This window comes from Lepidothrix coronata, unplaced genomic scaffold (assembly GCF_001604755.1).
Source record: "Lepidothrix coronata isolate B3197 unplaced genomic scaffold, Lepidothrix_coronata-1.0 Scaffold10, whole genome shotgun sequence".
NCBI classification, from domain to species: Eukaryota; Metazoa; Chordata; class Aves; order Passeriformes; family Pipridae; genus Lepidothrix; species Lepidothrix coronata.
Window position 1 is genome coordinate 9,393,201 of NW_016690190.1, and position 25,439 is coordinate 9,418,639.

Here is a 25,439-nt window from a genome sequence, read left to right on the forward strand (position 1 = left end):
GAATATTTATTAACTGCAAGCTTATTGACAAGCTCCCGTGCACTCTTTCTCACTGATGCCAAAGTCACAGCACTGTGCTTCCTCGTGAGGCGCATACGCTTTCCATAACCTTTCATGGCTTCTGTGGGGGGTCTTTTCACTTTCCTACACACATATAGCTCTCTATGTTACTTTCTTGGTAGGAATGCGCTAATTGTCACACATCTTTCTTTTTTAAATAGATTAATGTCATAATTATCCTCATTTTCTTCCTTCCTGCTACAGGCAATTGCTGGAATGCTTTAGCATTTTTTGAAAAAAAAAAAACAAAAAACAACCACCCAGAAAAAACCTCACAACTTGTCTGGGGAAAGAATTGTTACCACTCCCAAGTCTAAGCCAAAATATCACTTAAGGACTCTAATCTTTTTTTTTTTTTTCTACTTCAGTTGCATACTTAGGGTTTAACTGGTCATTTCTGATTTTGCAAAGCTCAGCCTTACCCACATGTATTACAGTTCAGATGTATTTTCAGCTTAGCTTTTCTCAGGTTGTCCCAGACATTTTTTCCCCACTCATTCAGGGAACACTGTTGCTTCTTTTAGGTACCAGCCCAGCCACAAAGAATAAAAATGAGAAAGAAATTCTACGTCCCTCCACATCAGAGATTTTAAGTGGTTAAACAAGGCTGACTTTTATGGTTCTGCTCAGGCCCATTTCCACTTCCACTGGACAGGTGCCACATAGGTGCTATACGCTGCACGAGGAAGCTGCCAGAATAAACCTCTGGTGTGCTGGTGTTTCAGGTGCCACCCTGCTCCCAGGAAGAGCACAGAGGACAACCCGGCAAGCAAGAGAAGCGTGGGCAGGTTCGTAGGACCTCCACCAGCTACCTCCTGCTTTCCCAAATATTGCCTTTTCCCTTTAGGAAATCTGGAACCATAGAATGGCATCTGTCAAGCCGTAGGCACTTGAGAGTAAGCACCCATCAGAATAACTTACTGTCAAAAACAGGTACAAATTCATTTCATCCCACTTTGTGCCATATGCTGCTGTCAAAACTTCATGAACTGTTTAGGCAGCATGTTGGGACATTTTGACTAACTATGAGCAGAGCTATTTTTTTCATAGCTTTGTGTCATTGGTGTTTATAATTGGGTATTTCCCTGAACTTCCTTTGGTCTCTGAACAGATAAGACTGTAGAAAGTGAACACAGCTTTGAAAGGTGGGCACAGGCCAAACCTCTGGATTCACCCATTCCCATTTACTGTCCTGACAATGAACTGGAAATTGCACTGTACCACGTTGTTCAGGGACCAACTTTTCCTTCTATTTTAATGCTAATATTTGAAAGACAGGGTGATTTTTTTTTTCCCTGTGATTTGATGAAAACCTTGAATTTTGGATCAGACTGGTAACCTGAATCTAAATCTCATTTTCTGCTGCTTGAGCCCAGCTGTTTTGTTCTCCTGACAAGAAAATTAGCTAGCACACCCTTCACTATAATAAGTGGGAAACAGACCACAGGATAGGTAAAGAACACATTTGCTGTTTTATTGGTGCCTTGCAGGGCAATAATACTGAAAAAGGGGAATGCAAAAGAAACAAAAAACCAAAAACCAAAAACAAAAACCCAGGACGGTGGCAACCCACATTGTATTTTTTTTAAAGAGTACATCAACTCCTGTTTTTTTTCATTTATTGTGGCATGAATGATAACATAAAACCAAAACATGAAAATATACAACTTATATTACACTATGTGTTATGAACAAAATATAAATCTATAACTCTATGTTATATTTACATAATTATTTCTTTTATTAAATTTCAAGTGAGATGGTAGGTTGCACATACTTTGTTTTAAGCTCCAGGCATTTGATTGTCTCTATTTCTTTTCTATTTTCATTTCTTATGTAAAATCCAAAACGTTAGAAGGAGTAAGAGCTTTAGAGCCAATGGAGCTATATAAATACTGTTTCAGCAAACCAGTGACAAAAAACACTGGGGAGTAGAGAAATCAGTCAGTAGAAAAAACGAACTTGACATGTTCTTCAATCTGGGAAACTGACAAGTTAAGATAAAGTTGAAAAAATGTAAATATAAACCAAGCTAAACAGCCAGCCCATGCCCTGTGAATTGAGGATACACTTGAATCCACATCTAGTGAATCACGCACAGTTCTTTGCAAAATGGAAGGTATGGTTCTACCGAGAAGTGGGCAGACAAAAAAACTTCCTATCCGATACATCATGCCCTTAAAACATAAGAAATACCATATAGTTGCCATTCATTCTAGCAGATGAATTCTTGCTAAGTAAGGTCTACGTTTCCACGGAGTATAATTATTTTTGATGTTATGAACGTGATGTCAGAGGCTTCTTCGGGGACAATAACAGCTCATCTCTTTGGATTAAAAAGAAAAAGCTCTGAAAATGTGCTGTAAAAAGGTTAAAGACAATTTACTTTCTAAAAAATGATTTAATTAAAGAGAGTCTACTGCAGTAACCAAATCTTTGAAATAATGTCTTCGAAGAAAGAATTTCTTCCATATGCATTCGTAATAAGAGGATTTGGTTACAAAACTAATTAAATGCTATAATAATAGCTAGTGTTCTTTTCTGGGGGCCTGATTAATATAGCGGAACGGTTAAATAAAGATGTTAAATGCACTTAAAAATCCTATTTTACTAATATAAGGCATGAATAAATTGAAAAAGGATATACTCTGTGTTATTTAATTGAGCTTAGAAGCAAGTGCCTCAGTTTTTTTTCCTTCTTTCTTTTCCCCCTTTCCCCACTGCTGGCGGTGTTCTTTTGTAAGCTCGCAAGATGCACGGTGCAAGGGGCTCCCCCCCAGTTAGAAGGGGGTGTCCTGTATGCCCCACCCCAGGCAGCTCCCCAGGAGCACCCTCGCTCTCCAGGTTCCCAGGGGAAGAGGGGAACAGAGCCCGCCTTGGCATTAGGGCCTCGATGCGCTTTTAGGTTAATACGATCCTAATCTCTTCTAACCTGGTTTTTCTACATGCTCCAGGGCACAGAACCCAGGAAAAAAAAAAAAAAAGAAACAAGACAAGAAGATCTTTTTATAAATGCATGTTTTGCTTTGTTTGGTTTTTTTGTGGGTTTTGTTTTTTTTCCCTTAAGAAATTAAAAAGGGACAAACAGGGCCTCATTTTCAAATCTGGTCTTCTACTGCCAAAGGACACACAGGTGATCATCCTTGGACCCAAGAAAACATTAGCACAGGCTTTAAGTATTTTTCTGGTTTGGAACCCCAGAGTAGTTTTGCGGCTTTTTTTTTTCTTTCTTTTTAACATTTTCCTCTTTTGGCCTTTTTTTTTTTTTCTTGCTTTTGTTTTTAACATTTCTGCATCGGTTTTCAACACCCGAGAAAGCAGGAGGTGGAGTCCGCTAGAGCCACCCTGGGGTGGGGGGAACCCCAGAGGAGTCTCTCGGATGGAAATGTGTACGGTGAGGAAATCAGCGTTCAGCTGAGCCCCAGGCCGAGGTGGTGAGCAAAACAGAGGGCTCCGGGAGAAGGTCCTGCCGCCCCAGCTCCTCCAGCACAGGAGCCACGCTGCCCACGGACACCGGGCTGCCTCCAGGAGCGGCTCCTGCAGGGCAGCCTGAAGTTCGGGGCTGAAACTCGGTCCTGCTGAAGCCAAAGGGCCTTGTTCCCACTGACCTCCCCGAGGCCGGCTTTCCAGCCCCCCTGCTCCAATCGCACCTGCCGCAGTGGCACCTACCTGGAGCTAAAACAAAGTATTCTGGTAGCCCAAAAGTGACACAATTAAACCATAGAGAGTCTCTATAACGTGGTGGAAATCAAGCATCCAGCAAATGTGAGGTGAACCCACAAGAGTCAGAAGTAATTTGTTCACAAAGACAGGGAACAAATTTAAAAGTTAAAAAAAAAAAAAAAGGAGCAATTATCTGTTTTCACATTGTACATAATAATGATATAAAAACAACTGTCTATTTTTTTTTCCTTCTTATCCAAACAGAGTGCTTAAAAAAATTGGCTCTAGATGACTGGTGTAATTAAATAACTAAAATGAGTGATGAGAGAGCAGAAGTTAATTAAGATTGAAAACAACACTCCCATTAATTCACTCCATCATAATAAACATCAGAAGTTGACATGGCTGGGGCCAAAATTAAAATAAAGGAAAGAGAAATGGTGTGAGCAGAAGAAGAAGCGATTTGTTTTCATATGTATATATATATATATTTATATATATATAAAAAGGCAAGGTGGGGAGGGGTATCCATTTTAAATAGCCTAACAGCTTCATTTGCTGCACTGCCAAATTAGAACAGAATAAAATAAAGTTAAAAAGGAGGGGGTGTAAAATAAATTATACATAATTTACTAATCTGGGAACAGCTGACCATTATTATTATTATAATTACCATTACAACACTAGCAAGAAGAGGCAGTTCAACTGAAAAAAAAAAACCCAACACAGTCATAAAATACAAACAAAAAGAACCCTCTTTGACATGGAGGATATGATCAGCTACTCCAAGCATAATTTCAGAGCAAATCTTCTGAGAGAGAGAAAATAGAAAATAATTTTTTGAGGCAGAGTTGGAAAACAAAACAGGGAAAAGAGGAGAAAAATAAAACAGATGTTGCAGAGTAAAACTATCACGTCCAAACTGCTCATTGGAATATTGTCCTAAGTCTTCAATGGCATTTGCTAGTTTGCTTTGCACGAGGTCTGCAGAGGTCAAGTTACACTTCAAGTGGGATTTCAAGAGGCAAAGAAAGGCATTTCCTCCCTTCCCGGTCTCTCCTTCTACCTGCCCCGTTCATCCTGCACCTGCCTGACTGCAGCGAGAGCTAAACTGCCTGATGAAGGGACCATTTGTAAAAGCAACGTTGCCAAATACTGATAACCAGGGTTCTGGTGAATGCTTGGGCTGGGATCTCATTGCCACTAAGATACACAGGGCTAATTTTACAAGTTAGAGGTGATGACAACAGCAATGGATCTCCCTCTGGGAGTAGGAATTTACCAGGAAATAACATAAATATAAAACTGGCATCCATCCCCCGTTGGAAAACCAACTCAGAGGAAGGCTTTTGCCTCAATATGATCCTAAGACTTTCCTTTACAGGCAACAGAGCAGCTCTGGGATAGCTGCTGTTTGAAATTTGGAGTAGTATTTATGGTTGGTTGGTCAGTTTATCTAATGCTTCTGTCTTGCTACACAAACCAGGGTCCTCTTCTCCTACAGGAATATTACAGTGAGGAGATGAAAAGAAACTCTAATTAATTTATATTTATATTCTTTTTTCCCCCCCAAAATAAAGCATGACATTCAATTACATTATCAGAAATGCAAACTTCTGCTCAGGATTAGACTTGTGTAATTCCACCTTCCTCACCTGGTTGTCATTGCCCAAGGAAGACAAAACTGCACAAGCAACATATCTAAGTGCTCTAGAACAACTCTGAAAATATTTTAGCACAGGAGAGTAATTTTTCGGTTGTGAGAGGCAGCAGCTGGGGAAACTCGGCACCACAATAGGTTTGGGTTCTTACATGCCCACTTTGAATATGGAAATCTCTTCGTAGCTATTAGTCTTCCTTGCTACACAAACATCCCACAGACAAAAAAAAAAAAAAAGGATTTCTGCCAATGCAAAGGAGAAAAAAATGTCAGTTAAAAAAAAATTGCCTTTTGAATCAGAAATCAATACTCAGTCACCCTGAAGGTATGAGTTCATCAAAACTGGACATGGTTGGTGGTAACCTAATCATGCTCAGCAAGGAAGTAACATTTCCAGTTGCCCTGTCCAGTTGTTCCTGTGCAGAACAAGCCACATTTTGGACAAGCCTTTTTTATGTCATTTATTATGCCACTTGAAGTGTAAACTAAAAGCAAAGGCTCCTTACAGACCAAGTCATTTGCAGGGTGCAGGACTTCATTCTGGAACATGCTTTTTGCTCACAATAGTCCAAGATTATTCTTATTAGTACCATAAACACGCACACATGAAAATCCAAGACCATAAAATATTTTTTCTCTAAATTTCTTATGTCTCTCTCTCTCTCTCTTTTTTTCACCTGAGAACGGCACCTACAGTTTCCTTTAAAAAGCAAAACCAAAACCAAAAATATATGTCTAATCTCACCAGCTGCTGGTATATCAGGTTCTTCGAGGGATTGTCTAAGATACAACACTGTCCTAACTTAAGACAGAGCAGAAAGCAAGGAAAAAGCAAAAGAAAAACAAAACAAGAAGAGAGCAACCTAAAAAAAAAAGCAAATTGGACTAGTTCAGCGCTTTAGTACAAATTTGGCACTTGCTCAAAGACTCAGTATGGTGTGCAACTGATGAAGAGAAGTCCTCTCTTGAAAGGAAATAATTGCTTGTTGGGGTTAACAGAAACAGACTCCCCACTTCCCTCCTTGCCAGCCACGCGCACAGGCACGCACACACACGCGCACACACACACACACTTCTGACCCAGATTTGACAGGGAGGAGGGGGAGGAGGAGACAGAGGGGGGTTAAAAGGAATTTTATCTTTTTTTCTTTTCCTGTCAGGTGCATTACCAAAAAAAAAAAAAAATTATTTCTCTTTAAACTGTAGCACAAAACAACAAAACACATTCACAAGCCACTTGTTGGCACTGTGTACCTGAGTGAGAATTTCTAGAACATTGTAGAACAAACAGCCATAAAGTTTATTTGAAAAAAAAATAATAATAATAAAAGGTCGACGGGTAAGACTTCAGTGCTTGGGTATAGCAGCTGAATTACTGGCATTATTTTACCCATAGCTTATATCATTCTGTTGTTGTTGTCGTCGTTGTCTTTGTTTCCTTTCTTCTGAGCCTTTTTTCTTCTGATGCAGGCTGATGTCTATTAGTCAGCTGATGTCCCAACTAGTTAAGACTAACAGTTAAAGTAACAGTCAGTGTATGAGAAAGTTAATGTGCTTGGCCACTGGCAAAGATAAACCAGATGGGGCTTTATTTATTTTTTTTCTTTTCTCCTTGAAGTCCCGTAGGTCGCGAGATACTTGGACCCCGATCAGTTGGCTTGCCCCGCAATGTGATTTTCACTGTCACTGCCATAGTCCGCATCGGGGTCATCCTCCTCCTCATCGTATTCATCGTAGATTTCTCCATTGACGTCGTCGGTCTGCATCTCCTCCTTGATATGAGGCTCCTCGCCTTTGATGCCGTAAGTGCTCTGGATGACGGGCATCCCGGGCTCCGGGCTGCTGGACACGCTCGAGTGCTCCGAGGGCAGATGTGGGGAAGGCATTCCTGCCATGGCAATGGCTCCTGGGTAAACTACGCCCGCGGTGGCGATGGGGATCTGTGCTTGTTGCCTGCCACGGAGAAAAAGCAAAAGGATGTTTGAGTACTGGAAGGAGTAAAGGGAGGGCAAGATCAACAGCAATTTGCAAGCCCGTAGCATATATTCTTGGGCATGCAGAGAAAGTCCCTAGATGGCCCATGCAAGACAGCCTTTATATCAATATTCCATCATCAACTGATGCTCTAGAAATGAACATCAAGCCCAAACCGACTTCACTGACAAAAAAAAACTCTGTAAACATCTCTAGCTGTACCTGCACTAGTTCCAGCTTGCCTGCTTGTGAGGCAAACTTCTTTTCTGGGTCAACTGGGTGTCCCACGAGCTGCCAGTCAAAAATAAACTTCCTTGCAACTCTGGTCCAACTTAAAACCCATGTATTTTGAAAATCTTCCTTTTAAATAATCCATTCTTCGGGCAGGACTAGACATAAAGGTAACACATTGCCAGCAGCAGAGATGGAGCAAGGACTGGGTAAATTGCACAGGAATGGGGAGGTGCTGTGGGAAAATACCAACGGATGAGGAGAAAGCAAGGCAGGACTCTCCAAAGAGACAATGCTTACTCCACATTCACTCAGAGACCTGGCTACTATTAGGGAGAGGAACAGTGAGCTCTCTGGGGCCAGCATGGGTTTACAGGTTGATCACTGAAGGCCTCCCACTGGAATGTGATAGTTTCCACTGGGAGCAGCCCTTGTGAAAAGCAGGCTCTTTGAAGGAAGATGGATAAAATTGGGAAAAGGCAGACTTAAAACGGAAGCAGGCATTATTTAAAAATAAATAAAAAGCAAGCAAGCAACATGAGCATTTGAGAAAATCCTCTACAGGATGCCTTTATACGGCGTCTAAGCCTTGGAAACCTGTCTGCAGTAATGAAAGAAGAATTATTCCAGGCCACAGAAATTCCCTTTGCATCAAGAACACTGGCTGTGTTATACCAGTGTTTGTTTCCCTGAGAAGCTTCAGAGTCCCAACAAGCCTAGAGGTTTAAAATTCATGCTCCTTTTGTTTCCTTGCTGCATGAAGTAATTCCATTGCAGTAATACTCTTCAGTACATGCTGCACATTGTAATGTCATCAGCGGTGTGTCCATCTGCACTGAAAAGCCTTGCCACAGGAGACAGGGCAGAGTCTCTTGAGATGAACATTCTTAATTAAGAATGAAGCCCTCCCCTGTTCCCCTGCCTGCCTGTGCCCTGGCTGTACAGTAAGCCTCGCACAGCACAGTGATCCTGAAAGACTTTCCACTGCCAAACAGCTTTACATTTGTTTGGAATCGCTGCTGCATTTTCAGATACTTCCTGCCTGCCACTGGAGTGAGGCCTCCCTCCACACAGCCCTTATTTCTGTGTTCCTGAAACAAGTCAAAGTTGTCTCAGCTGAAGATACAGCTCTTAAAGTAGGGAGTGAATCTAATTTGCATTTTATTCTTAATTCAATAGGAAGACTTTTGTTTTCTGGAGTCAGCATTTCTGCAACAAGATTCAGCACACTTAAATTGCTTTTAATATTTAACAATAGGAACACTTTGCACTTAAATGGTGCTTTTCAGAGTGCTTTTCAAATATTAAATAATTTAAGAATGGTATTTTTCCACCTCTGTAGGATGTCCAGCCCAGAAGTTCTTGCAGCAGTCCTCAGATACTAATGTATAAGGGCTCTCAGCAGTCCAGTGAGGTGAGCTTGCCACGCTACCCACTGAAGATGAAGACACTGAGATAGGAAAGCATTAAAAAACACCCTTAAAAAGTCCTTCCCATCGTGATGCCTTCAGCATGCCCCAGCAGCCGGCAAAGCCACAGCTCCTGTAAACCAATTCACTTATTGTGGTGCCCAGGCAGGAGCTGGGCTGGTGTTTAGAAGTTTGCCCTAAATGACCTGTACTGGGGGATGCAACAGATGGGGAACTAAAACCAGGAACGCAACTGCAGTGCCATGACTGCTGGCATCACACACTGACCCCACTGCAGCCATGGGCCACTTTGTCAGTAGCTTCTATAGAGATTTCACCCCAGGTTCTATGCCCCTATGCCCCAGTGCAAATTATCTCCAGAAATGTCTTGATTTCAATGTCAGCCTTGTTTGGAAAGCTAAACAGTAAGCAGAATGTTACAAGGTTAATTTTTTTTCCCATGATGAGGCATGCATGTTAACCAGATAAGCAGTGTTTTGGGGGCTCTGTTGCCACCTATTCTTTTTCCAGAAGGCCCCCTCCTCTTTTTTTAATCTCTTGATGCCAAATGTTGGCTGACTTCCCTGTGTTTGTTTCAGTGCTTACCATTGGGATCACTGGACCTGCCAGCACCACAGGGTTAAGCAGCTCAAATTTCTCTGCTGAGCGGCTTATTATAACAATGCACAGTGTAGCTGTTTTAAACACAGTCTGATGACACTTAGCAGTTGCTGGACAGACATTCTCTCCTTTATTGCTACTTCTAGCAATTAACTAGAGAGATGTGCTACTCAGTTAACATTAAAAGGATTCAAAATTCAGATGAACAGAACACAAATTTCATTATTTCAGAGGGTCGCTCTTGTTGCTGCTTTCGCTCTTTTTAAAACCACTGTGTAGGCTTTTACTTTTCAGGGGTGAATATAGAAATACTGTGGAATATTTGATTACTTCCAATTCTTTTTGATCTGCTGCAGCCAAAACCAAGGAAGGTTTCCTTCTCTGCAGAAGGCAAATACATGCTACTCTTCTAGGCAGATATTAATCTAATCATATCAAGCTGATCTATTACCTGTTTATCAGAACTGGTCTTCTTAGAATTTATGCTCAACACAAAGCATTTAGCTTACTGCTATAAGACACTCCCATAACAAATGCTGTCACAACGAACAACGCAGATAACTTCATGCCTGATATGAATTAACTGAGCCAAGTCCACATTCCAGCTCAAGTAAAGTGTGTTCAGCAGTCCTTTCTGCAAACCACTTGTCACAGATCATACTGAATGCAAACTTGTAATTTTGGCTTTTGGATCACGAGGCACTACCACAGATTCATTCAGATATACTCTCTCAGGCCTCATAATAAAGTAATAGTTATAAGGCTTTATTAGAAGACTTATGTTTCATTGGAAAATCTTAAGGTTTGTTTTTTTTTTTTTCATGATCAGAGTGGAAACGAGACACTTGGCTGAGGCTTTAAGATGAGCTTATAGCAGAGCCAACAAAAAGATCCCTAACTGCCTAACTTCCGCCTGGAACACGCTGTTATAAAGTTTAAGCTTCATTTTCTGCTGGCAATATCTAATGTTCCTGCCAATAAACGATAACATTTACCGCACTGAATTAACAATTCTCCCTGAATTTTTTTTATTTTATTTTTTTTTTAATGAGAAGAGCAGTAGTTTTTAAAGGTCCCATACCCAACATTGAAATACTGCCTCATCTCCTGGCGTCTGTTGCGCATGATAGCCTTGTACTCGCCAATGCGTAGTTTTTTGCCATCTACAAGGCAGGTACGCTTCGGCCTTGGCTTGTATTTGTAGTCTGGGTATTTCTCCAGGTGCTGTTTGCTGAGTCGGGCCTGCTCCTCATAGTATGGCTGCTTCTCTAGGTTTGTCATAGCTTTCCAGCGAGATCCTGTCACCAAGGGAAAAAAAAAAAAAATTAAGAAAAAAAAAGAGATTCTACTCATCCCCAAACACTGAAAGGCAGAGAAACAAGTAGGTCACCCAGAACAAGATACCTACGGTCATATCGCTTTGGGCTGGGAATCTGTCAGAGCTTCTAGACAGGGGTCAGGTCTTGTTTGTATTTTACTGGTAAACCTCTTGGTTATGGCCAGGAGGCAGAGAGATGGCACTTGAATTTTTGACTTAATATTTTATTGAAATTTATCTACATTATAATGCCTTTCAGGTGGGAAGCAAAACCATTATCCTCATAATGGGCAATCCCTGGCACTTCGTTTTAGAAAACAAAGTCGCATATTTTAGAGGAATGTCCAAAGACCCCTTAGATACACAGAGTCTGCTCTGCTACGTCCCCACACTCTTACTTGGCCATGGGCCTGTTTTCACCTCCTGTCCAGAGGAGGCACCACTCCTGTGCTGCCATCTAGTCACCGTGATCCACCACGGCTGGATCAAGGCATGAACTTGGGACAGCTCACGTCCACAGCTTAACTGTTCATGACAAACACAGGATCTTTCTGGCTTCCAGGTTTGTGAGAAGTAGAATACGAAGTGATCGTAAATGCTATGCAGTCAGGTACAGGAGCCTGCAAAGAGCCTGAAGCAATGCCTCTAAAAGCTATAAACTATCCCATATGTCTCATCAGGGTTTTAACTCCAAGACCAAGTCCTGGGGAATGCTGCCAGTTCCAACTTATGGAATTTAGTGTCTGTCATGAAGGGAAGAGCACTGGGATACTGGCACACCTCTGTGCAGAGCTGCACTATGGCTTCATTGCTGGCAGTCTTGTTTTCTGCCTATGTTAATGTGGATATTTGAGTTAGGCAGATAATGAGGACTTTGCAACTGTTTTCGAATACCTCCTGAAAGTTATAAACTAATATTTCTTAAAGGACATAAATATGAGAGCTGAAAGTAAAACTTCTTGAATCAGTTACCCTATTTTATTTTCCCATGAAATATGGAAGTGCTTCAGGCTAAGATACATTTCAAATAACAGGAATGATCCAAGCTGTGAAACATGTGGCCTAGAAGGAAAACTTTATTGGAAAATAGTCAATTTTCCCATTGGAAAAAAAGTTTGAATAGTTTGTCAATGTAATGGGTTCATAATGTCATATCTCATACTTGACTTTCTCTTGTTCTTCGTTTTTATGGTTACTCATACTGTACTTAGCTCATGCTATTACTCAGGCTGGTCTTAGCTCACTGTGCCCCCAAGACTGGCAATATAGAGAGCACAGTTACCCCTTCCCAGGAAAGAAAACAGTTTTATTCACTCTAGAAAGGCCTCTTCTGATTATTGACAGCATTTCCCCCATTGCTCTTTGAATCTTTTCTCCAGAAGCCCAAACTGCAGCATGGAATAAAGGGCTGGTAGAGCCTGACCTCACACCTAGAGATAAGTGACTTGTAAACAGCGACGCCTTCATTCTGAAGACAATGGACAACTCTTTCTTAACAAGCACTGATTTGGAGTCAAAACTGTCATTTGTCATGATATTTACAACACGTAACATGCAGAGATCCCCCAGCTAGTCCTGGAATGGGAAGTAGTTTAATGACATTGTTATTAGCTTAGGTACAGCACCATACCAGCACGACTAGGTGGCTTCTAGGATTTGGACTGAAACTCCTGCACGGCTCTTCGTATGTCACACTGAGGTAGTGTCTGTACATGGGGATCTGTGGCTGTGCTCTGTATTACACAGAGCAGCAAAGCTCTGCGGACAGAATCGCAGTCAGCAGCCTTGTCTCCCGCAGAGAAATTATTCCAAGCTTTTTCTGGCAAAGAGAGCGGCTAGAAAAATTGACACCAACTTTCCACATATAGTACCTCCTAGATTTTGGGCTGAATGACACAGCGGTAAACATGTGGAGATTGCCAAAGCACTGCACACCTCCTAATGCTGCAGAAGATGGAAACATAGATCAGGCCTGTGTTGAACGATGTTAAGAATTCAGGATAAAAGATGCAGGCTCCATTGGAAGATGCCCAGATGTGGTTCTGCTTTCAAATTCTACCTCACAGACACTGGCACACTGGTGTTTCAGCATACAAAGAAAATCATGGCAGTTAATCTAAAGCTAGAGTCCTCTAATCACAGACCTGCTGAAATCCTAGTGCCTTAGAAAACCTGCCCCAGCTTCTTTTCCTGCTGCTGAATCAGTTTTTATTTATGAATAGAAAAGTTGAAACCCTCAGTCTTTAAACAAATATTGATATTTGCTTTATATGCTGTGAACGGATCTGCAGTGTAGGAACTCAGACATATTCTGAGATAGACAGGTGGACAGAAAGGTAGAAACTGAAGGCAGTTTTTGCAGAATTGCCATGAAACTGCTCTGTTCCAGCACGGTTCCTCTTCTACTGTGTTAGTTCACTTGCTGCAATCCTACACTCAGATCTGGGCAGGCAGATTCCTACCTCTTAATGTGAAAAGATCTGTAAAGAGTGGGTGAAGTTAGGCAAACACACAAGTCTTTGCAGGATCAGGGCCATAAAAAGTTAAATTTTGATGCATAATATTGGTACATACAGTTACACATACAATATTTATACATATGTGTCATTTGTCATGTTTTCCCTTCCTGATCTGCAAATTGAAAACAACAAAAATCCTGGCAGTTTCACCTCTCTTCCTAGAAAAGTTTTAATAGCTGCCTTCTGCAGTGATACCTCCTCTTACCATGACTTCAGTGTTTTTACAAAATATACTAAATATAATTTACTAGTATGTTTTGAAGTATCATACATAATTAAACAAACAATGTCATCAAATTTAAAAAAGGGCACATTTTCTGTTGATAAACCCTTGTTAGGTACATCTTATCATTTTCCCTTCTTAGTCACACACATAATCCAACCAGCTCTCTGACTGGTCTTAATCTGAAATTTTCAAAGTTTGAAGAATACATAACTCTGATCTTTGAATTTGAAGCCACAGCTCAAGCTATGAATGAGTACTGCCAATCAACATACTAAAACTGGTTAAGAATACCTTATGTTTGGATGAAATACATTTGTAATAGCTTTATCTGTCATTGTTTTATGTGATTGTAAACACACACAGGCAGGCATGGGTACCTATGTACAATGCCAAACCCAAGCCCAAACAAGGTATGATCGAAGAATCTTGAAAAATCTCTCTTTTTAAGGGAAGATTTACACTCTTGGGTGAGCTTTCCGCTCACCATCTGTGTTGGAAAGCTTTGAGTGGGTCAAGTATGCAAGGCCTTCTCCTTGACTATGAAAACAAGACCCCGTTCCCCTCCCTGGATGAATACATAATGACAAGCAAGATTCTTGCACAATTCTCTCTGATCTGGTGGCTGAAATATTTAGGGGAAAAAAAACCCCGAAACATTTACAAGACTTCAGTACCAAGCATGGCTTCTGCCCCCAAAATGAGGTAGGGCAGTTAGAGCTGTGCTCACACAGCTGTGTGTGACTGTGAACACATCTGGAGCGGGCAAACATTAGAACCCAGGGCCGAAATGAGATGCCCTCATGTATGCACAGACACTTGTGCTCAGGCACACACGTGCCTGCATGTTCAGAGCTCTGCTTATCGCTGATTTTAAGCCAAGTTTCTCTGATAAGAATTTTCAGCTGTTTGCAATAACTTTTAGTCCATCAGAGTGACATTTTTCGATCTGAGTACCTGATTCAGGCTGATTTTATGTTTAATAAATACCCTCACATACACAAACATTTGTATAATGTATAGGTATGTGTGCAGGTTTGTATTCACACACTTACACATCCCGAGAAAATTTCTGAAGGCAGTGTTTAACTTCACTGTTTCCTAATATCTTCATGTAGATTTCTCAGTGAAATTAATTAAAATATTTACAAAGAGATCTAAACAATGCATTATTAAATTGATAGGGTCCAGCAGACCCACTTTAGCACTTTTTTAACAATTTACTAAAAAAAATCATTATCCGCAAGTTTAAGTTGCAATGAACAGATGGATGACAAACGTATGCACAGATGAATTTAGTGACAAATCCGTGTATCTAATTTTTATGCTCAAAACATAATACCACAGTGTCAAACATAATCCCTAGAGAATTCTAGTGCTGGGAAGGGCACCTCCTCTCATTTTACTATAAAAATGACCCTCGATCAGTGAGAACTCTATCTAAGCTGCTCTCTGTGACAATGAGCTCTCTGACCTCAATGTGTAGCAGTACTGCTGGAAAAATGGGATGGAAAAATTGTGGCTTTCTAATAAGGAGACCCTGATACCTGGCTGAACTGTAAGCTTCTAGTTGCTCACCCTACGCCAGTTAACAGACAGCTCCCTGCTGACTTCAAAAGACTGGCCTTTTGCAGTTGAGGGAAGACCTTTGTAACGTTTCTGTCAAGAAGGAAGACGTCAGGACATCCCTCCCCATTGCAGAGGTAGAATGAAAAAATTAAATGTGATGCCGGAAAGAAATAGAAACATCATCTCTCACTGCCTCAGACCTTGCTTTTCCCCATATCTGGCAGCAAAACAGAAAGAGTTTGGAGTCAGCTATACTGTCTGTCACCTCAACAGGATCTGTAATGAATTTGCACATTTTACTCCAACTACTGTATATCTAATCAGAAAAAGATGTCCCCATATCTTCCTGATCTAGTGCCAAATAGTAAAAGGTGATTCCTTATGTTAACAATTTCAGCAGAATGGCTTATTAAAACCAGATTTTAGGGTATTATAAAATGCTTAGAAGCCCTTTAAAATGTCAACCAGGATCCCCAGAGACTGCGTAAAATGTCAGCCCAGCTCAAGCGCCTGTTTTAAGCAGAATGAATTAGCAGCGTGCTGTCGGAGGTTGTTATCCAAAACAATCAGTTAAGAGGGAAAACATCAAGCTCTCTTTGTACTTTCTATATGAAAAGGGCCATTCAGAATGATCTTGTAGATTTCTGAAGCTGATTATTTAAAAACAGGTTTAACCAGGTCTACTCTCAATTTAGAAACAGACCAAAACTATTACTGCCCTGTCCTCTGGCTAATCACATCATACACCTCTGACCAGTATAATCCCTTTTAACCAGTATAAGGTTATTTTACCATCAACATAACCAATTTAGCCTTCTAATCCTGTTCCCATAACTAATCTAATCATCTTGTGCCACCCTTTAAATCACGGGTTAATATCATCACATCTGCCATCCACAGCAATACATTCTGCCACTCCAACCAATTTATCTCATTTCCACTTGCCCCCTGCTAACTTTTCATAATACCACTCTCATCAACACAAGCCTCAAACCTCTGACCAGTCTAAACTCAGCCTATTTACCAGACCTGCAGCTGGTTAATGCTGCCATTACATTTCTTGAGTAGTCTGCAAAACCACTGAGACCTGCAGCCCAGGTAAACACGTTCTCTGCTTAGCCACTGGCCTGAGGGGTGCTTAGGTCCTGTAACAGTTTTTCTCAGTAAAAATTCAACATCTCTAATTTGGTCACAGATTATTTTTTTTTATTTTTTTTTTCTCCAGAACAGTGATTCATGGGCCTCAGAGAACCTTATCAGTCACCTGCTTTATCATTCAGCATGTCACAGAGGGGTGACTTTGGACAGAACATGGTACTGAGAATCTGAGCAAGTAGTGAAAAGCTGGAAGACTGTGGCATGAGATTCAGTAGATGACATTCATCACAAATATTGCTTGGAACGTAAAGAGCAGAGGATAGGGAAACTAGATCCAATGTTTCTTTTTTTCTTAATTTCAGGGTTCTTATCAGACTATGAGAGAATGAAAAACCACCCACTGTAGGAGAAGACTCAATTCGAAACCTAAAGGTGCACAAGTCCATGGGACCTGCATGTCCATGGGTCCTGAGATGCATCTGCAGGTCCTGAGGGGACTGACAGGTGAACTGGGGTTACACTGTTGGTGGACAAGGGAAGAGTGACCAACGTCATCTACCCGGACTTGCGCAAAGCATTTGACACTGTCCCACATGACACTCTTATCTCTAAACTGGAAAGACGTGGATTTGATGCATGGACCCCTTGGTGGATAAATAATTGGCTGGATGGTCACACTCAAAGAGTTGTGCTCAGCAGCTTGATGTCCAAGTGGAGACAGAAAGTTCTATGGCACAAATCAAATAGTGTAGTGTGCTACCTCAGAGAAACTAGACAGATGAAATATGTGGTCAAATAAATGACAGCAATTATTTTGTGCTTGTTCAACAGCCTAATGAAATGAACTGGTTTTGTCTATTCAGTTCATGTTTTCAAACCAAAATTACCACTACAATCTCAGTAGTTACAAAGACACAAGAAGATGTCAGGTTATGCTTAATGCATACTGCTGGGTAGCACAGTGGAAGCTCATATCACTGTTGTCCTTGGTGCAGTGATGAAGCTGCACAATAGAGAGACAGCACTTCCATTGTTTCAGGTGCTCAGCTCTATTAATTCAAAATAGTTTTGAGTTTTGTGCTGAAAGAACAGTGCTCTATCACTCTTACCTAATATCTTGCTGATGTTGGAGTTGTGCATGTCAGGGAAGGCTTGAAGGATCTTCCTCCGTTCGTCTTTAGCCCACACCATGAATGCGTTCATTGGGCGTTTGATATGGGGTTCGTTGCTACCACGCCCTCTGGATTCCCGATAAATTCGAGACTCTGAGACTCCTGCACTTCCTAAGAAGAAAGAGAAAAACATTCCCAGCTTGTTTTTCATTATGCAGCTACCTCTGCCTTTAGTAACCCATGTCAGGTGCTGCACATTCAATGAGTCCATGTTCATAATAGGTTAATGTTAAATACATTGTATATTGTCTAGTTTAATTATTCTGTTAATTCTGTGTCACATCGTATAGACTTGATGAAGAGTTTAGACTTTTTTTTTTTCAATACAAAGCATTAAACAGCTTTTCTAAAACATCTTTTACTGCTCAATAACATAAAGCCTATATTTATCAATGTAGATTTACTTTTTACTTTCCTCCTTTCTTGCTTAGAGAATGCATATGTTACCCATCTTCTACCTTTTTTGTGAGAGAAAGGGAGTAATATACAGCAACATCAAGCATTTCTTCTTAAGCAATTCTCTAACTAGCAAAAAAATACTTACATATCTGCCTGTTTTTCTGCTGACATCTCCATAACAATATATGCAATAGCAGAGAAACAAACAAACATTATGCTTGCTTTATCAAACAATAAAGTTCCCACAGATTCAGAGTACACAACACTTATGGAGGATCAGGTCTATACTTCAGGGATTCCCTCTGTGATCTCACTTATAACACATATATTTGCCCTCTTTAGTCCCTTTTACTATCAGAAATACATTTTGTGTCCCTTCTTGAGACCTTCAGCGTACAGAGGGAAGGCTAAAAATCAACCTCCAGACTTAAAACGCCCCATGATGAATCACTTTTTCCTGCCTTCTTTCATAGCCGCTTATTGCTAACTGCTCACAGGCCTCCAAAGCACTTGGATTCTCCCCCAGATCCCGCTGATACGCACACACAAACCTGGAAATTAGGATAAGCCATTTGTACTGACCGTCAGAATCTCCACTCATGTTGAAATCCATCATTGCGTGGCTAAACTTTCCGTCTTCGCTCTGTTTTACTGCCAACTGCTGAGTCAGGGTCTCCAGTGTTGTTTTGTCCTATATGGGCAAGATGACGGGATTTGGATCAGGAAAATAATTAAACGTTGCAATCGCAATGTTCATATGTAATTTAGAAGGTTGATAGGGAAGCTGGATAACCATTCACAACAGTTTACTGAGCCAGGTATTTAACAATACATAATAATGTTTTTTCTGGAAGAGATATGGTTGCAGACTCTACAGTAAACTCCTTTTTAAAACTTGCTTATTAGCTAGTGATGAGCAAACTTCATAGTGTTGAAAAGATTGGTTAGCTCGGCATGATAAAATTGGCTGCACATCTGAAGAATATTTCAACTCTCTATGTCCCTGGGACTGCAAAGCTGGATTCGAATTTTATATGATACACACTCTTTTGCAATGTATTTATTGTTTTACTCTATTTCCAGCCTGAAATCAAAGTGCAGGGACATGCGTGACTTTCTCTTTTTTTTTTTTTTTTTTTTTTTAAGGCTGTATTTTAGGAAGCAGCCCATAGGGAAAAAAAACACCCTGCAGTTCAAACTTATTCAGGCCTTGGGAAAGGGTCAGCCTGAATTAAGCACGATACTTGGGCAGCAGTTTGTGTTCTCGTCCAGACTGTTTTGCCCAACCCTACTAACACCCCGTCCGTCATTCATCTAGTCAGAACTAACTGTGAACCCTGGATTGCAACAGGCTAGTGTGTGCTGCCAATTAATCTGTCAGGCTGCAGTGGTGTCTAAAGACATTGCCAGAACAACATGCCAGGCCCATTAATTCCAATGTTCTCTTCAAAACACCTCGCTTCCCCCTGAATTGTTTGACTTTACAAATACAAAGGTGTTCCATTTTCCAACTGTTTTTGTTTTCCCAATGACTTTTGCTCATAAACATTCTATCTTCCTGACAATCATATGTTTAAAAATAAATCTTTCAGGGAAGCAATACTAACATTTCAAAATGTTAGGCACTGTGCCTTTTGCAAAGCTAAGAAAATGACATGATACAGCATGATAATAAAGTGGCTCCAGTAGAAAAAATTCTTTTGAGTTTCTTCCTGAAAGATCACTGTTTCCTTGCTCTGTTCCACTCCTGATGACTGTAAAAGATCAATAAACTAAAAAAAACGTTCAGATTTCACATGGCAATCAGAGACTTTGCAACTTCTATGTAGCCTAATAATGTCACTGGGCTATGTTACAGAAGAAAACAGAAAAGAGAACAATGCAAATACAGAAATGCTTCCTGCGATGTGATGTCCCTGCATCTGCAATTCAAAAAATGGTTCAAATTCATGAAAGTCATTGAAGAAAGATTTTCTCAAGAGTGTTAGAAACAAGGCTTATCTGCTCAACTTTGTATGCTCACAGAGTTTAGGGAATATGAGGTTAACTTTCCTACTCCTCACATTCATTTTTGTTGCAGATCCCTTTCGCACTCCTGGTGCTCTGTCTATACCCTGACGCATCACCAGGGGAAGTGTGCAAGATGAGTTATCCTCTTGGTTTTTTCAGGAAAAGCTCATGCAGCAGAGTCAGCCTATCACAAGCAAAAGGGTTTCCATAACACTACCAGGCACAGAAATCCAGAAAGCTTGAAGAAGCTTCGAATAAGCACCTGAACTATTCAGGCATTTAGCTTTACCAAACTCTTTGATCTATTGGTTTTAACTCAGCTCTCATTTCCAAAGCAACCTGTCAGCAATCAGAAAGTCAGGAGTAGGTTGACCTTGTACTTCTTCCAAATGGATCACAGATATATCATGGAAATCAACAGTTTTTCCTCAGGGGGAAAAAAAAATCTATTTACCATCAACTTCACAGTGCTAGAGTTCAACAATTTTTATGTCAGAAATCATTTTAAAACGCCGCCACCAACCTAAAATGTAAAAGAACCTTTCCTCTTTTTGGGTATATCAAGGGGGAGGGGAGTTATTCTGTTGCAGACTTTTCTGGAATCACGCATAAACCTCTTAGAGAAACAGAGCCGAGAGCGCAAAGGGCACAGGCTTAACAGCTTTTCCTTTATGCAGTAAACGCAGCTCTTGAAGTCGGAGGCAGTTACATTCAGAACCACGCTCCGCCGACACGATCTGATTGAGTCTTAAGGTCAGCGAATACTCCGGCATGCTGTCTGCAAGGTACGCACCGCGTGCGGCTCGTTTATCAGAGTCTGACTTAACAAGCCTACAGATGCTCTGCCGCTATCCATCTTAGGCAAAGTTTTGCATTTTGAGGTACAGCCACATCAGATGAAGTGAGAGAGCACAGGCCTGATGGAAGAGGGGCTGAGAGGGAATGCCAGATGAGTGCTGAGCTCCTGGGATGCTCTGCACGGCCCCGCGCTTGGAGATGGCTCTCCGGAGAACTGAAACACGGGTGAGTGGGGAGACCACCCTTCTAACACAGTGACAATTTTACTCCCTGCTGCTTCAACGTAGGGAATGACAATATAATTCAATCAGCAGTGATAAAGTGGCAGCTAAAAAGACCTTCTCCATGACGTTGCTGTTGAAACAGAGGAAGTCAAAGCAGCCAGTTGTACTTTTCTGTATTGATGCTTAGAAATGTTTAAGTATAAAGGCATTAATAAGTCTGTTCTTTCCTGAGCCTCTGCAACTGCACTTTTCCTATGAGGAAAGGCTATGAGAGTTGGGATTGTTCAACAAGGAAAAGAGAAGGCTTTGCAGTGACCTAATTGTGGCCTTACAGTACCTGAAGGGAGCCTACAAAAAAGATGGAGAGAGACAATTTAGAAGGGCCTGGAGTGACAGGACAAGGGGGAATGGCTTCAAACTGAGAGAGAGTAGGTTTAGATTGGATATTAGGAAGAAATTCTTTACTGTGAGGGTGGTGAGACACTGGCACAGGTTGCCCAGAGAAACTGTGGATGTCCCATCCCTGGAAGTGTTCAAGGACAGTTTAAATGGGGGTCTGAGCAACCTGGTCTAGCGGAAGGTGTCCCTGCTCATGGCAGGGGAGTTGCAAATAGATGATCTTTAAGATCCCTTCCAACCTAAGCATTAAAAGAAAAAAAAAAAAACATCAAAAACCATCCACCCAAAAACCCCCTAAAAACAGAATTAGGAGAGCAGAATGAGATCAGCAACACCCTGTCAGGATGCAAAAGCCTGACAATACATAAGCAGCATTGTGATTTCATGCCCTATGCTCTTTCCATTAAACACCTTGCAGCTTATTTTCCCCAATTCTGATGTAAAGAAACACTTTTATAATTACAAAATATTCAAAAGGGGTTAAGCAATGTTGTTTTGCTTGAAAGTAGTTGGTTGATGACTTACTGCTTTTCTTTTGATGGAAGAACCTCCTTACCTTTCCTACAGAGTCTTCCAGTTTATGGAGGAAGTATTTATGGAACCTCCAAAGAAACAAAGGAGAAACTTTTTTCTTCCCTGATAAACTGGCAACCTGCTGACATTGCTATCCCAGCCTCCTCTCACAGAACCACAGAAAGGTTTGGGTTGGAAGAGACCTTAAAGATCAACTAGTTCCAACCCCCCCAACATGGACACCTACATAAGAACTTCAGACAAGAATTTCACAATGATTTAAAGTTTATATAAAACTAGGATCTATTTATTATCACTATCTTAATTCAACAGCAAATTACACGTCCTCAAAACTGCAACCACTCCACTGTGTAAAGCTGAGGCACCATCCAGTGATAACAGGTGGGCTCAGAAGAACACCCCTTTGCTTCAGGTATGAAATGCTATTCATCCTGTGTAAAATGCACAAGTCACATCTACTGCAGCCTAGCCCCAATATTTACAGAGAGAGCAGGCAAGGTTGGTCCAAACCTAGGAAAGTGGTGTGAAGAATTGCTTGTGAGACCCGCCAAAAATCAGACAGGACAAAGCAGTGAAAACAAACACCAAGGAACACTTCTGCTCTTGCAGGAGAATAAACACAGGAATCTCACTAAAGATGAAGTGATTATTTTCCTTCTAAATTTCTGAATTTTGTACCAGACCTCAGAAGGCTGAAAGACATCCTACAAACATCTTTTTTCTCTATGAAGGACTTCAGCAGAAGTGAAATGTCTATCCTAATGGTCATTTCTATCGGATTGTGGGAGAGGCTCTCTGCAGGGGCAGCAAGAACTCTGTTGACTGGATCATTTAAAATTCTAATGGGCAAACCAGAGAAGATAATACTGTAGAGAGCAATCAAACCCACAATAGCCCAATTGTTCAAAGTATAAACAGAGAGGTTTCATCAATAGCCACAATGTGATGAGAAGTTCCTAAAACTTTATTAATCAAAGAAATTCATCTGTCAGAGAAGACTGATTTGTACCACAGCTCCTAGAAATGTTCTAATTATATTTAAAAGAACAATGAAAAACACATACACACATGGAATGTGTCATGTAGAAAAAAATATATAAAAAATGACTAAGCACCACAAGTCAGACTCAGTTTTGTGGTCAGCTGCAAAAGTTACTTGGCTCTCTGTCATGGATAGCTGTCATAGTTTAACAAAACATTGATCTAAAAATGACAAGAACTTGGTTGCAGTCTCTTTCATAGAAGAAACATAAAACAAGAAGAGTCAAAACATATGTAGAACAGCCTGACCATGTTTGCCAGAACTCCTCCCACTACTACACAAGAGTGAAGCAAAACCTTGGAAGGTCTGAGAAATAAAGACATTCTGATATATTTACCTACTCCCCTCCAGCCTCACCGCTCCCATCTTGTACTGGATCATGGTACCAATGCTCAGGGTGCACCTGAGACCATGAACACGCCTCCACTCCTGAAGGACTCCACAGTTCTTCCAGAATACTGTGAATGCTGGGCATATGGCAATGGATCCCTCCTCCCCCTCTTTGAGACATCCTTTTGGCTGGGGTATTTGGCAAGCACTGACGGTACTCTGAACTCCGTTAGAATTGTATTTTGGCAAGAGCCGTTTTTCCGATTGCATAATTCAAGGTTAGCAGTTTCACTGAAGCAGTCCACTCTTCACTTTGCTACTCCCCCCACCCTACCCCCATTTCCCCTGACAGGAATATTTTTCCTCTCAGTTTGATGCCTGCAGAGAAACAGCCAGCGTGGAATTCCAGAGGAGGAGCGCTCAGGAGCATCACTTCACATTCCTGCTTTTCTTATCTCAAGTGAACTGAAAGGCCAAATGCATTTTTAGGGGAGCTCATGGGTTCTTGCACCTCAGAATTACAAACACACTGATGAACTGAGTGCCTGCTACCTTTGTTCCCTTCAGTGTCAATACATAAAAAGAAACAGATGGTTGCCTGCTACTGTCCTTTTCAGTGTTCCATTCTCCCCCCCTCCATCCCCGCCAAGTACAGTTTGTCCAGCTATTTATCGTCCTGCTCTGTGGGAAAAATTCACACATCTAAACTCTAAAGGTGGAATTTTCAAATAGATTGAGATTTGATAAGCTAGTTTTTATCTTAGATTGCTGAGCTGGGCCTGTGACAGCATCTGATGTGGTTCGCAGTGCAGAAGCAGATGTCTCTCCTCAGCAAGGCCCAGTAAATATCAACCATTCTGACACATACCTTGGTCAATATGCACCAAATCTTAAAGTACTAGGCGGATTAGCTACTATGATCCGGCAATAAAAGTTCACTTTATGACAGAAAAACATATTTAATTATCAGGCGCACTGGTGGCGCCAGGTGTTATCCGTTCAACATCGTGGTATTTTCCTTAGCTCTCCAAGAAGGTGAAGAGTCTTATCCTACATCTGACAAGAGCAAAGACTTTGTAAAAGCAATCTTTCTGTGCAATTCCTCTGCCTCTTGCAATAATAAACATCAGAATAGCTTGAGTTATAAAATCTTCATCCACAGCCTTTCAAGATGTGGAAAACATGAGGTAGGCAGGCATTACGGATGACAGGGAGCTGGAAGAACTTAGAGGAACCACTGGCAATGGAAACAGGTGTGCCCAGAGGTTTGCCTATAATGAATTATTTGCAGTCAGACACTACTCTTGCATATTAACGTCATGGTACTTCAAAACAGGTACTGTGCCCACTCTCTATGTCCCAGTCCAAACCATGTTACAGCCCAGATCCTGTTACACCTATAACTGTTGTAAGAGACTTTCCAGCTTTTTCTTCCAAGGGATCTTCTATTTAGATTTGGGTTTTTCTGTGTAGAAGATCACCTTGCCCAAGCATTCTTCACTCATCGGTAATTAACCAAAAAAATTTCACAAAGAAAGGCAGGATTATTAACTCTGTTTATGAGATGGGAAACTGAGTCACACATTATGTGACTTGCCGAGGTTTCCTTAGTAAGAGTGATAGTTTTAGGAACTGAAACTAGCACTCTTGGATGTTATAAAAAAAATTATAATCTCAAATTTATAATTTCTCTGTGAGTGTGGAATTGTGACTAACAGGGAGAGCAAAATAAAATAAAAGAGAAGTTACAGATCCACCATTGCAATGGACCTTGCTTAAGTAACGCTTGCAGGGCTGTAAAACTCATAAAAAGCACATGCATAAAATGATAAAATAGAGTGAGACTTTCAAATGTTGACTCAGTAATTGTTAAACCCCTTCTGGCTGCACAATTTTATAGTCTTCTACTGTACTAATGAAAAGGGAAGAAACAACAAAGAAGGGTTTTAGCCTTCCAATTATATAAACTCTGTGGACCACCAAAGAGGATGAAAGATTATTTATAATGTCACAGCAAGTTATCATTTGGGAGATTTTTTTTGTTGTTGTTGCATCAAAGTTGAGTATGAAGAAACAATGCATTCACCACCCCCTCAGCTCTTTCAGTCTTGCTTATCTGAGATCTCTCTTTCTCATGGAATAATCCACCCACAAAACCTAAAAGCACCATTAGAAGCAAGAAAATA

At 40.9% G+C, this 25,439-nt stretch overlaps 1 protein-coding gene across 15 annotated transcripts in view; it reads right to left on the reverse strand.

Annotated features, from left to right (window-relative positions):
- Positions 1-1,509: 1,509 nt before the first annotated feature.
- The window catches only part of SOX5 (SRY-box 5), a 641,654-nt gene continuing 617,724 nt past the window's right edge, over positions 1,510-25,439 (reverse strand). For all 15 annotated transcript variants that reach the window (XM_017804823.1, XM_017804827.1, XM_017804821.1 and 12 more), the window contains 4 exons: positions 18,499-18,607; positions 17,455-17,628; positions 10,700-10,916; positions 1,510-7,336 (listed from right to left, as the gene is read on the reverse strand). In XM_017804823.1, coding sequence (XP_017660312.1) covers positions 7,033-7,336; positions 10,700-10,916; positions 17,455-17,628; positions 18,499-18,607 — 804 coding nt within the window. In that variant the 3' untranslated portion in view covers positions 1,510-7,032. The remainder of the gene's footprint in view (positions 7,337-10,699; positions 10,917-17,454; positions 17,629-18,498; positions 18,608-25,439) is intronic.